Here is a 12623-nt window from a genome sequence, read left to right as displayed (position 1 = left end):
AGTTACGCAACAGCACACACAGTACAGAGTCGCAATCGCAGTTACAACCAGCGCGCATGTGGTCAAGGTGAAGATTAGTTCTCAATATTAACACTTGTGATTCGCCTACTCCTGAAAGACTACGCTTGTGCAATGCTATACCAATGCCACTCGATGCGAATATGCCTTGTCAATTCTCTATATCTGGACACCCGCTCATCGCTAGACCACAGTAGAGTGATAGAGAGGGTTCATGACGTCTTCGGTCAAAATGGTTCCGTTGGAGAATTTGGTGCCGCTCTTGAACACCTCGACTCGTCCGGGATGCAGACTCTCTGGCGGGCTATTCTGGACCGTCCCGTTGGCGTAGATGATTCCGTTCCAGGGCTCCGAAATCTCGCTCGCCTGCAACGTCTTGACGCGGCCGTTGGCCTTGGGCAGCAGCGGAGACCGCCGGGTGCTGATGTCGCAGTTTTCGCTTATCATGTACAGGTTCATGCCAATGGCCAAGGTGTACAGCTCGGCGCTCAGCTCATTCCAGCTCGACTGGTCCGTGACGACCACGCCGTGGTAGTCAACCAGGAGGACGTTGGGCCAGGTCTCTGGTGACATGTTGTTGACGCCCATCCAGTACAGCGCAGGGTTCGTCGGCATAATGGCAATGTTTTGGATGCCGAAAAAGGTCGTCTTGACGGCGTCGGCGCTGACGATCCACTGCGAGATGAGAAATTGGTCGTTGTTAAAGTTGCCGCTCCGCCCGACCGTCTTCCACTTGGCGACCTGGTCCTTTGCCATGGGCTCCGTCTCTGCGAGGTTCGACCAGTTATCCCAGACATCCATCCTGTTGCCCTTGTAAATGCCGTCGCCGACAGAGTCCTGAGGCACATCGTTCGGCAGATCACCCGTGAGCATAAAGACAACACAGCCCTTGCCGCCGTTCTGGTCCATAAAGTACGACGCAGTCTGCTTGTTGAACTTGACGTTCGGGTCCAAGTTCGGGCAGCGGTTGTTGACGCCCTTAAGCTTGCCAAAAAAGGCATTGACAATGTCCTTGTTCCAGTTGATGGGGCCCCGGCTAGGAATCTTGCGGATACCAATCAAATACCTGATGCGAAAGAAGACGACCTCTCCGGGGTTCTCAGCCGTAAATTTGTTGATTTCGTTGACGACGTCGTCCAGCGACTCGCCCGAGTTGCCAATGGCAATGTCGGCCCGCTCGTCGTTTACGTGGAGGACCCAGAAGCCGTAGTCGCCGGTGTTGGCGTTGTCGTGGACGGAGGCGACGCGCAGGTCGAACCATCTCGCGCCCGCCCACAACTGGTTGTAGATGTTGATGCCCTGCGTCTGCGTGTTGGCCGCGATGCCGAGGGACACAATTTTGCCGCTAATAGTGCTCATCCCAGAGTCGTGCGTGCCCGGCATGACAATGTGCTGAATCTGGCGGTCTTTGATGACGTCGTAGATGCCTCTCATCCAGTTGCCCGCGCCGTACCGGATCGAGGTGATGAAGCCGTAGTCGTTGCTGCCGGTGATGACGAGCGTGACGGGCGACTCCTGGGCTGGGTCGAGGTACTCGCGCTGGCCCATGCCCATGCCGCTCAGGTCAATAATGGTCCGCCGCGAGTGCGCGTCCGGAATGTGAGTTGTCGCTCGGATGACGAACTTCTTGTTGGTGCCCTCGATGCTGTAGTACGCCTCGCCGTTGTCGTCCTTGGCGTTGGCGCCCTTTCGCTCAGTGTAGTGTGCTATGTTTTGGCGCGCTTGGCCCTGCGGGACGTCGCCAAAGTTGAACTCGTCCATTTGATACGAGTGGGTAGAGTCGAGCTTGAAGCGATGGGGCGTCAGGTTAACAATGGTAATGTACTGCTTGCCGCTGCTCCACGCATTCTGGGGCTCAAGCAGCTTCCATGGCATGAAGCTGCCCGCTTTGGGACTCTCGCTGCTGTAAGTCCTATCGCTCTTCTTACAGCCCGTGTCGGCGACATTGCCGTCGACGGTTTCGGTATACCGGCCGATGGATTGGCGAGACGGCGCGACCAGCGCGTGTATCGCCGTGAATGCGGCCACCCAGACGAGGATGGCCAGCTGTTGGCTGTGCCTCATTGTCACTTATAGAGTACACTGCCGAGGGTATGGATCCCGGTTTGGTATGCACGGCATGAGGTTGGTTGACGACACGGGTGTCCTTGCCAGAGACCCCTGGATGGGTTCGTCTAGCATTTAATACATGCAGTCCGGTCCGTAGACAAAGCCTGGCGTGGCTCGTGCGAATGACTACGCTCTCAACACATTGTCAAGCCCCTGAACTGCCTTATTCAGACTAAGACCCGGTGCACGGCCAAAGGAAGGGCCATGGAAGGCTTCTAAACCGAATGCCGCGCCTGCGCCGTTGGGGCAGCTGATGTCTTTGGTCAGTCTGGTCCATCCCGAGGATCCTTTGAGTCTGGGGGCGCAATGCAGGAACCTGCATGAGATTGGATTTCGGCGGGTTGGCTGCTCTTGGTTGGGCCGGCGCCCGTGCAGGGGGTGGGTTGCATCGAGCGAGCGTTCGAAATGGGGTGGCCGTTGGCAGCCTATCGCGGGGTCACGCCCGGGCGTTCATCAGAAGACCTCATCAGGCGCCAGCCAGTCAGCGCCTCGTGTTGCGAGACGGACGGCCGGTCGCTAAAGCCGACTTGATTCAACTCCTGAGACTACTGCCATGTGCCAAAGCCGCCGCCGACCTCTTTCAAAGGCAAGCATCAGATTCAGTTTGTCTGCCTGTTACTCCTGCGATGGCATCGTGATCCACTGTTTGGGGCTTACATCCTCGCCTCACATGGCACGCGCTTTTTCTGTGGCTGTTCCACGGTCGTTCTCTCAGATGCGGGGCAGCTGCACAGTCGAGATTCGCGAGGCGATGAAAGCCGGCCGTGCTGCCACCCCGGTCCGGTCGCAATGTACACGGAGCGATCGTGCGAGCATCCGGCCCTTTCCAATCAACTAAACTCGGCGACACTTGTAGCTGCGAAAGCACGGTCTCTAAGGGGGCCCTGACGGTGGCGTGCACCAGGAGAGCGTTGGTGGCTGCAAGTTTCGGAGTCTAGTATCGCAGCTGAGGAGAGTTCTGGCCCTGCAGACTGAAGCACAATACATGTGGACTTGGGATTGCGTGTTAAATCGCGAGCCAGAAACAGATTGAGTACCAAGAGCAGCAGGATTTAACTAGCCATCAATGATTTTCTCACAGCCTCAAGCCGGCTTACACGGATAACGCATCTTAGAGCGCGATGGGCTGCTGCGTCGAGTTGCAACATGAACCGAGTGCCAGACACAAGCACGGCTTCATGTTCTATACAGGATGGCGTGGCATGTCGCATAAGGCTAGTTGATCCCGGCAGATGCCATTCATTCTCTATCTGCAAGATCTGCCTTCGGACGATATGGAAGCCACAAGCCGCGAGGTCCGTGACGGTAAGGGTAGCCTCGCGACGTCATCACACGGCCCTGCGAAACGGACCGAGCACTTTTCGGCCGGCATCGCCGTGAGAGTGGACTTCCCCTCTGGCCCATTAGCACACATAGCCTCTTGCGAAGCCGGGGTTCTTAACCCGTCGATCTTCCTACCCAAACAGTCGGGTGCGGTTCCTCTTCCCAACCGCTCGCAGGCGCGGGCCATAGTGGTAAATCTGCAAACTCTCAGCACACTTCGCATCGAACGCCAGTCGCGACAGGGCACGAACCAGTGGCAGAAATGGGAGACCCAGGCCTAGGGATATGAATCCCAATAGCGCCATGCCCCAATCAACGCCAAGTGAATCAATGAGTCGCGGGCCAAATAGTGGGAAAACTACTCTTGTGAGATAATAAGATTTATTTGAATCGAGCGGGCTTGGTTACCTGCGGCAAAGAGACAACGGAGGACCGAGACTGCAAGTCGTCAGCGATCAAGTTCAGTTTCGCAGTGTACGGCGCACTCACGTCCGGCAATGGCTGATGCGGGGTAGTCGAAGCTATCAATTATGTACAGCTGAATCGCCAACTAAACTCGTCAACACCTGCTGCTCAGTCGACGCAGCATGTGGAGCGCCTACATATGTGTTGGTCATGCCGAAGCTGAAGATGAGCATCCCAATCAGGGGCTTCGTCGATACGAGTCAGGACTTGAGTAGCTATTGGCCAGCAGAAACTTACCACAATGAAATGCGTCCGAAGCGCCGTGAATCCGTAGATGAACAAGCCGGTCGACACGAAAATGGCTCCCGGGAATGCGCTGATCAATCTGCCACCATCATTAGCCGGGGTCCTGCCAAAGCCATCTTCGCAGATGAGTTAGATCCAGGGCAGCCCAGTACCTGGTCTCTGATTTATACTCCTTCTTCTGGATCTGCCTCCGGTAAACAATGTCCAGCAACTTGGCGGTGGTGAACATGCCTATGAACGCGCCAACACCTTCGGTGATTAAATCCATCCCGACGACGCCAGGCGAGTGGCCGTACCCCTGACCAAAGACGAATTGGAACTTATATTGTCAGTGCTTGTATTGCGATCAGAGGGACAGCCTGCTCACGGTGACAACAATCAGGTACAATATCCCAAAGACAACGGCGTAGTACAGCGATAACAAGGCCAGCGCCGGGTCGAGGACGAGATACATGACTGGCGGCGGAGTCAGTAGAGAGGACATGACCAAGGGACCACAGAGGCAGACCTGGACGGCTGGCAGATTCAATCACTGCGAGAGTGCCTGATTTTCCCCCACCTGCGGCATCAATGTCCATCACCGTGTATAGATCAGGGTTGGACTGCTCCTTGCGCAGGCGCTTCACCTTGGCTGTGAGTATCGACGGAATATATGATTCGTAAAAAGCAAACGTCGAAACCAGCTCCAATCCTACAGCTGCCATTGCCTTGTTGGTCATGCCGGTTAGACCGAGAACTGGAGGCGGGAATTGACTGCTTACCGGCACCCAGCATGTCCATCGCCACGACGCGCGCTCAGACATCCAACCGCCACAGGCCGGCCCAAGAACGGGACCCAGCATTCTAGCCTCGTCAGTATCCGGATGACAAAAGCCCCGTGATCGGCTTACAGAGTGGTGCCTAGTATAGCTGATGCTCGAGCCCTGTCCTTGACAGGCCAGACGTCCGACAACACCCCGCCAAATACAGCCATGGACGCCGACCCACCGACTCCTGCTAGGAAGCGGCAGGCGGATAGCTGAGCAGTCTTTCTGATGATGTTAGCGCTCACCATGCAATGTCAGCTCTTAGATCTAACCGTCTGACTGAAGCCGCTCCCCAGACTGAACGCGGCGAAGAACAAGTTTCCATATCGGAGTATAGGGCGCCGGCCGTGTATCTCGCTCAGGGGGGCTAGGAAGATTGGGGCGAGCGCAAACGAAAGGAGAAAGATGGCGATTTGAAGTGCACCTTTAACTGGATCTGTCTCCCCAACGTCTGCCATCATTGACGGAAGCGATGGCGCAAAGATTGTACCTGTGAACTGTGAGCGCGCTTCGTCGACCCTCTCGTGGAATCGTACTCGCAAATGGGGCGAGGAAGCAGTAGGTTCCGGTCAGCAGCGTGACTACCCACTTCCGTCGCACTGACCAGGCCTGTAGACAAACTTTCAGTGCCCCATCAAGGTCATTAGATATGCAGAGCGTACCCTTGGGTTCTCCTGGGTCGCGCTGGAGAGAGCGACGAGATCTGCACCGAGGAATCGCGTTGATATTAGAACTTCTGCCATACGCGTGGACAGTCGCAAGTCACTCGGTGCTGCTTACTTGGATCGAGCTCGGTCAAGTCCTCAGCGTCATAGAAGATCTGATCCGGATTTGACTGGCGCTCTTTCACTGCCTCGTGGTAGCGGGCAGCAACCAGATCACGGGCCGGGACCTGGTCGGCCAGCGTTGTCGTGCTGTCTTTGCTCATGATCAAGCTCGATTCGACGGCCAGAGGCGTATTGGAGTGTAGTGTACGTAGCACAGAGGATAGAAGATGCACTACAATTTTGCATGTATCCTTTCGACGCAGAGCTCTCCCTTTATATTGCACGGCTCAACATTGTTCAAGTCCTCAACTGCTCTCGGCCGAGCGTCCAGTTGGAAGACTCCATGCTTCAGGTTACATCTGGCGGACCTTGTTGAGCCAACTCCGAGCTGATTCTAACTCTGGAACGCCCGATCTGGCAATGAATTTCGTCGACGTATTTCGGGTCCCCCCTTTGACGCGCAGCAGGGTCCGGATCTGGCCCCGGGCCGGTTGCGGGATCGGAGTTTAGCCCCACATTTCATCGGGCGACCATCGGGCGCCTTTTCCGACACCTCGATGCTCACCCTGGTGGCCACACTCTTCCCTTGCATTCTGCATGCTGGTGGCTGTCAATATGATCTGATAAGATTAATCGTCACCCCCTTGTCTGCCGGCCAATGTAGGACGACAGCACAGTTATCTGATCATCGGGCTCGGGGTCGGATTTAACCGCCCGCCGCCACCGGACAACAGACAACCTCAGTCGCTTCGATCACCACGGCCAGAAGTACATGATCTGATACCCGACGGGACGCCTGACAGGACACTCGGCCATGCCAAAGCCTTTGGTTGCCCATGGACGCCCCGTCTCGGCATGTGAGCGGTGCCGCGCTGGCAAGACCGGCTGCGACCGCGTCCGTCCGAGCTGCTCGCGATGCACCCGAGCCGGCACTCTGTGCGAGTACAAGGTTCCGTCAAAGCGGACTGCAAGGCATCTTGTCTGCGAGAGACAAACTGAGCAACGATGCGACAAGGCGACGTCCTCGCGGGGAGCCGAGTCGTCGCCCCCGGGGTCGCACAATATCGTGAGCCGCACTACCCCAACTGATGAGCTCAACGGCATGTCAGCTGCAGAAGGCGTCCACCACTGCTCAGTCTCAAACGACCATCCCTCGAGGGAAAACAGCCCACAGGTTTGTCCGATCAAGCTGAAGCGAGACAGGGCCATCCTCTCCTGCGTCCGCTGCCGCAAACACAAGGTTCGGTGCGACAGAAAGGTGCCCTGCGGGCGCTGCATCAAGGCGCGACGAGAGGCACAGTGCGTCTACACGGAGCCGGTGCACACTGCGCCGAGACCCGTGGTGTGGGACGGCGACGCCGCGCTCAACACCATCGCCACGCGGTTCGTCGACGCAACTTGGGACGTGCAGAACCGCAACGGCACGCACTGGAACAACTTACTGCAAGAGGTGAGCTATACCGTTTACCTTAGTCGACAGTATTTAACATGTCTCAGCTCAAAGAATACCTGCCGAAGGATCACGGTGCTGGGACCGACTTTCACATTCACCGCGAGCCCCTCCCGCAGCCGCTCACCATGTCCATCAACTACCCCTTCAGCAACGACGCCAGCTCCGCCGACACGATTCGTCGCATTGTCACGCAACTCCCGCCCAGGGCGCTCCAGGAAATCTTCATCGCGCAGTACGTCGCCACCATCGAACAGGCGTACCACCTACTCGACGAGCCGGCGTGGGAAGAGGAGCTGCAGCGCTTCTGGCTCGACGACGGCAGCATGCCGGCAGACTGGCTGGCGCAGCACCTCATGATCCTGTCGCTCGGGTGCCAGGCGCACAACTTTGTCGCCCAGGCCACCAGCGAGGGAGAGGCGTACCCGAACATGCCGACGCGGTTCATGCACGGCGCCGAGCTATGCCTCAAGAGGACGCCGTACATGCTCAAGTCTACCCTCGCCAATATCCGGACGCTGTGCCTCGTGGTCATCTCGAAGCAGATTTACGCCATGTCGTGCCACGAGTCGGACACGTGCTGGCCCCTGACCGGGCTGATTAAACGGCTGAGCATCCGCATCGGACTGCATGTGCCGACGGATGCAGATCGGACTGGCGCACGACGTGATGCCCCGGCCAGGAGGAAGCTATGGGCCGCGGTCATGTTCCTGGACATGAGACAGTCGCTCGTCTGTGGGATGCCCGTCTTGCTGCGGCCACAGGACCTCGCATGTTTCCGCACGACCAGCAGGCGCAGCTCCCGCTCCGACCCGGACAACAGTCCCCAGACGCTGGAAAGCACATCCGAGTCCTGGCTGGAAAGCACCCTGGCATCGTCCGGCGACCTGCTCCTGCAAGCCCTCGATATGGCCACAGCGCAAGACAGCACCGTCACGTACACCGAAGTCACGGAGCTCGACGCCGCGCTGCGCCAACAGCTCAAGTGCTCGGGCATGGGCCTCCCGACAGAGAACCTCGGCACGGAGGAGTGCCCGGGACCGGTGAACCTCGAAGCCTGCACGGTGCACCTCTTCTTCCGCCTCGTCCTCATGGCGCTGCACTCGCGCTTCGCCTTGTCCGCCGCCGCGGCGGTAGACTACCCCGTCTCGTGCGTGTCGTCGCTCGAGAGCGCCTTGGCCACGCTGTCGCATCAGCGCACGCTCTGCGAGGACGTCAGCCGGGGCCGGCAAAACGCCTGGTTCGCGGGCCTGCTCAAGCATGAGTTCTTCACCGCGGCCATGACGGTCTGCTCGCAGCTGGTGCGCATGGGCAACGGCACGGGGCTGGGCCTGTTGCCATCCTGCAGCTGCGAGGGCCAGCCGCAGGAGATCGTCCTGGAGGCACTGCAGTCGTGCAGAGACGTCTGGAGTAGAGAAAAGGATACGTCAGTTTGCAATGCCAATGCTTTTGCGGTCGTGGACAATCTGGTGTGCATGCTGCGTGACGCGGAGCACGGGGCATGGGACCTTGAATGTCAGGGGTAGATTTCGGGACACACTACAAGTTATCTAGACATGTGTATGCAGTGCAAGGGGTAGATTCGTATGCAGCTCTAGATGTACATGCAATGTCGTGATCGTCGTCTCGAGTGCTCATTGGCACCTCAGATGGCCCAGGCCTCCACCACCTCCGCAAGCGTCGTGTCGCTGCCCACGTTGCCCGGAAAGACCACATACGGCATACCCGGGTGCCGGCTCGTCTCCTCGTCGCACCTCCAAAGGGGAACTCCCGGGGCTGCCTGGCCGAGGACTCGGGCACGCCGCATCCGCAACGCCTTTGTCGCGGCGTCAGACGACGTGATGCCGCCCTTGGCAATTATATACCGGGGACGCACGTTGATCTTCTCTACCAGCCGAACGAGGGCCCGTGCGACCTTGGATCCGATGTTGAGCGAGCTGTCGCCGTCATGGCCCTTGATGAGCTTCCGCGACGTCATGACGAGAGTGTCTTTCCCCGCAGCAATGCTGCGAGACGCGTCATTCGCGGCCGTCTCAATGACCGAGTCCGCCTCCTCCACGGCGCCAATGAGGCTTTCCACGTCCAGCTCGATTGTTGCCAGCTTGTCTCCTCGATGGCTCTTTAGGGCCTGCAGCTGGGCCGTCGTCTTGGGAACGTAGGAGCCGGCGACGATAAGCCCGCCGCAAGCATCCGGCCTCGCTGTCACGCCAAGGTCCCCCATGGTCAGCGGAGGGATGCCGGTGATGCCCAGCCGCGACGAAACGAACGCCGCGCCGGTCCGGAAGAGGTAGCGCCTCCCGCTCCTCTCGGCCTCCAACAGTCCAGCAACAAAGACGTGCATGTCTTGGTCGACGACGGCATTGACAATGATGACCCGATTCGGATCGGCGGGCACCGACAGGAGCTTCTCTGTCACGGCCGCCGGGCCACCTCGGCGAACGTCGTCGAGAGTCACCGACAGGAACGAAGACTCGCTAAAGCGCGAGCCGCACTTTTCCAGGACGTACTGCCGGAGGTTGGCGTTTTTATATCCAAAAGTCGCATCCTGGGCAAACGGCGTCTGGCTAACCGGCACCAGCTTGTCGCCCTCCTTGACATAGTGGACGTCGTCGATGGTGAGGCGCCCGCCTTGCGAGAAGAACGGGGTCACGACCCAGCCATCAAACAGCCCCAACGCTTCCTCAGCGGCCTCTGGTTCTTCGGGCAGGTGACCGCGGAGCGTCGAGTCCCCGCGGAGAACAATTTCGACTTTTCTATTGGCCTTTTTGGCCGCCGCTGACACGTTGTTGCAAATGTCGACAATCAGGCTTCGCGCCTCGGCGGATGGCAACGCCCGCGAATTGGTCAGGATAAAGAACCCGCTGGGGTTCAAGCTGAATTCCTGGTCGAGGATCTCGGGGTCCCAGACGGTGAGGACGTCAATGTCGTGGCAGGTCTGGGTGCCGGTCGGGTCGTCATCGAGGACGACCAGCATCGGGACGTCGCCGCTCTCAACAACTCGTCTAACCGATCCGATGACGTCTTGCTCATACACTGGAGGCAAGGACTCCAATGTCGATGCTGGGAGACGCTCGGGTGGCCTTCCGTCGTCACTGGCCTGCCCTTCTGCGGCCGCACCCTTGGCGCCCGCCATCTCGGCGACGCTGCTCCCTGGAAGCTCCCATAGGCGCACGACACCAGCGTCGGACTCTTTTGTCCACCCACGCGACGCCCCCGAAAGATACAGGTTGTGTGCGGCCGATGCGATTGGCGCATAGTACTGAAGCCGCTTCGCCTCGTCCAGGACGATACCCAGATCTTTGACAAAGATGGCGAGCGCCGAGTGAGGCGTCCAGTCCGCCTCGAGCATCTGGGGGACGCGATTCTCAAACATCCAGCTCCACGCCCCAGACGACTTGACAAGGTCAAACATGGCGCGCGTGTCGAGGCCCAGCCTGGCGGCAAAGGCCATGGCTTCAGCGGCAGCGGCAATGTGAACTCCTGCCAACAGCTGGTTGACGAGCTTGACCGAAGAGGCCGCGCCGACGCCACCTTCGACGTGGCAGAGGTTGCTTGCCTTGCCCGTCATGGCGAGCAACACGCTGTTGACCTTGGCGAGGACGAGTTCCTCTCCGGAGCAGATGATCTGTTACGTTAGTGCATGCTGCGTGAAGGCGTCGGCGAGACTCACGGTCAGAGTGCCATTGGCCGCCCGGGCGACGCCGCCGCTGACCGGGGCATCGACCAGCCAGATACCTCGGGCGAGTGCTTTCAGTTTTGCATCGAGCTCCCGCGTGAACGAAGGCGGCACTGTCGAGCTGAGGATGACGACAGCGCCGTCAGAGAGAGCATCTGCGTTGTTGTCAGGGCCAAAGAGGACCTCGTCGACCTGTGAGGCGTTTTGAACCATGAGAATCACCACGTCGGCGTCTCGCATCGCCTCGGAGGGTGACCCTGCGGCTTTCGCGTTGGGCCCACTGGCAGCGAACCGGTCCACGGCCTGCGGAAACACGTCGTATCCGTGGACGGGAAATCCCGCCCGAGCGAGAGAGGTGGCCATGCCCTGGCCCATGGCCCCGAGCCCGATGACGCCAATCTTGGAAATGTCCAGCGGGCTTCCGCCCGGGGTGAGCGCCTCCTTGAGGTTCACCGATTTTGCGCAGTCCCTGACCAGGTCCGGCGTCGTCGGCAGGTACAGCCGCACCAGGCCGGAGTCGTGGTCGGCGCCGTACCCCTGAGAGCAGCCCGAGATGAAGAGTTGCTCCGCGGCGCCGCCGAGCGGCAGCGAAAAGTTGGCGGCGCGGGCGGCTGACACGACGGGCGCCATGTGCCGGACGCACGCGTCGAGGGATGACGACTTTACCGACCAGTCGCCTTCGAGCATGCTCGGCACGCGGCTCTCAAAGGCGCGTGAGCTGCCGGCGGCGTTTGTGATGATGTCGTACACTTGCTGCGTGTTGAGGCCGGCTCGGGCTGCAAGGCCAATGGCTTCGGCCGCGGCGGCGATGTGAGAGCCGAGCAGCAGACGGTAGACTGTGTACGCCTTGGAGGCATTGCCAGGGTTGCCCGGGAACGCCAGCAGCTTGTCGGAGCCATCTCGCAGCACGTCCTCTGCCCGTTGCAAGGCTTCATCCGTGCCCGCCGTGAGCAGCGTCAAGCTCCCACTCTCCTCGACGGCGTGGCACTCTACGACGGCCACGTCCGATCGGCCGGCCAGGGCCAAGCACCGACTGAGCCGGTCAAAGAAGCTCCGCAGGGCCGTTCCTCCCATGATGGCGACGACGGCACGCGGCGCAAGGGCTGTGCATTTAGCAAAACGTCGGGAGGATTTAGGGGCGTCAGGGCCACCGTACCCGAAAGAGCACTATCTGAGAAGACGTCTCGTTCAACATCTCGCGAGCAGTCGCCGGCGCAGACGAGAAAGCTGCTGCCCGCGAGAGCGTCCTGCGGCGAGGGCTCCTCTCGGCCCCCACCGGCTGTCAATGCATTGCCGTCCGACGCATGGCATTCGTACCCATCAAACGCCTTGACGAGATACTCCCGCCGGCGCGGGCCCTCAAGCAGCCGCCGCGCCAGCTCCCAGCTGGGGGGAGGCAGGCCAAGGAAGCCAACCGTGGCGGGCATCGTGATGGTCACCGTCGAACCGTGGCTGCCTAGGAGGATTGCTTCGCGACAGGAGCCGACGATGCACGAAAGGAGCCGGCGGCAGACATGCTATAATCTTAAATGGCGTCGGGCAGCGGCTCGCTGAAGCCATGCCGGGCCACGGCGGATATTATGCGTGGCCGTGGTGGAGCGGCGGCGTGGGGAAGCGCGGGACGCTGCAGCGCAGGCGCCGGCGGGGAGAAACCCGCGCGCCGTCTGGGGCACGTGCCGTGGCTGGCCGGGCAGCTCAAGAACCGGCTTTTGTCCCGCCCCGCCCCCAGCTTCTTCTCCTCTGCACGCACTGACCCAGTGACA

At 59.7% G+C, this 12623-nt stretch overlaps 4 protein-coding genes across 4 annotated transcripts; 1 reads left to right on the top strand and 3 right to left on the bottom strand.

The window, feature by feature from the left end:
- Positions 1-201: 201 nt before the first annotated feature.
- Positions 202-2082, bottom strand: PLICBS_007497 (uncharacterized protein; the record flags this gene model as incomplete). The annotated part of the gene is made up of 1 exon (XM_018320933.2): positions 202-2082. The coding sequence occupies one exon, from the start codon at positions 2080-2082 to the stop codon at positions 202-204; it is 1881 nt and encodes a 626-aa protein (XP_018180830.2).
- Positions 2083-4252: 2170 nt separating this feature from the next.
- Positions 4253-5895, bottom strand: PLICBS_007496 (uncharacterized protein; the record flags this gene model as incomplete). The annotated part of the gene is made up of 6 exons (XM_065601188.1): positions 4253-4480; positions 4529-4617; positions 4721-4852; positions 5504-5576; positions 5630-5670; positions 5748-5895. The coding sequence occupies 6 exons, from the start codon at positions 5893-5895 to the stop codon at positions 4253-4255; spliced, it is 711 nt and encodes a 236-aa protein (XP_065457260.1).
- Positions 5896-6739: 844 nt separating this feature from the next.
- Positions 6740-8710, top strand: PLICBS_007495 (uncharacterized protein; the record flags this gene model as incomplete). Its single annotated transcript, XM_065601187.1, has 3 exons — positions 6740-6800; positions 6850-7184; positions 7232-8710. The coding sequence occupies 3 exons, from the start codon at positions 6740-6742 to the stop codon at positions 8708-8710; spliced, it is 1875 nt and encodes a 624-aa protein (XP_065457259.1).
- Positions 8711-8829: 119 nt separating this feature from the next.
- PLICBS_007494 (uncharacterized protein) lies at positions 8830-12287 on the bottom strand (the record flags this gene model as incomplete). Its single annotated transcript, XM_018320929.2, has 3 exons — positions 8830-10809; positions 10855-11963; positions 12017-12287. 3 exons carry the CDS (start codon positions 12285-12287, stop codon positions 8830-8832), a joined length of 3360 nt encoding a protein of 1119 aa, XP_018180826.2.
- Positions 12288-12623: the final 336 nt, after the last annotated feature.

The sequence above is a fragment of the Purpureocillium lilacinum genome (genome assembly GCF_023168085.1).
Source record: "Purpureocillium lilacinum CBS 284.36 DNA, scaffold_5, whole genome shotgun sequence".
Taxonomy (NCBI): domain Eukaryota; kingdom Fungi; phylum Ascomycota; class Sordariomycetes; order Hypocreales; family Ophiocordycipitaceae; genus Purpureocillium; species Purpureocillium lilacinum.
This window is presented reverse-complemented; position numbering and strand designations above follow the sequence as displayed.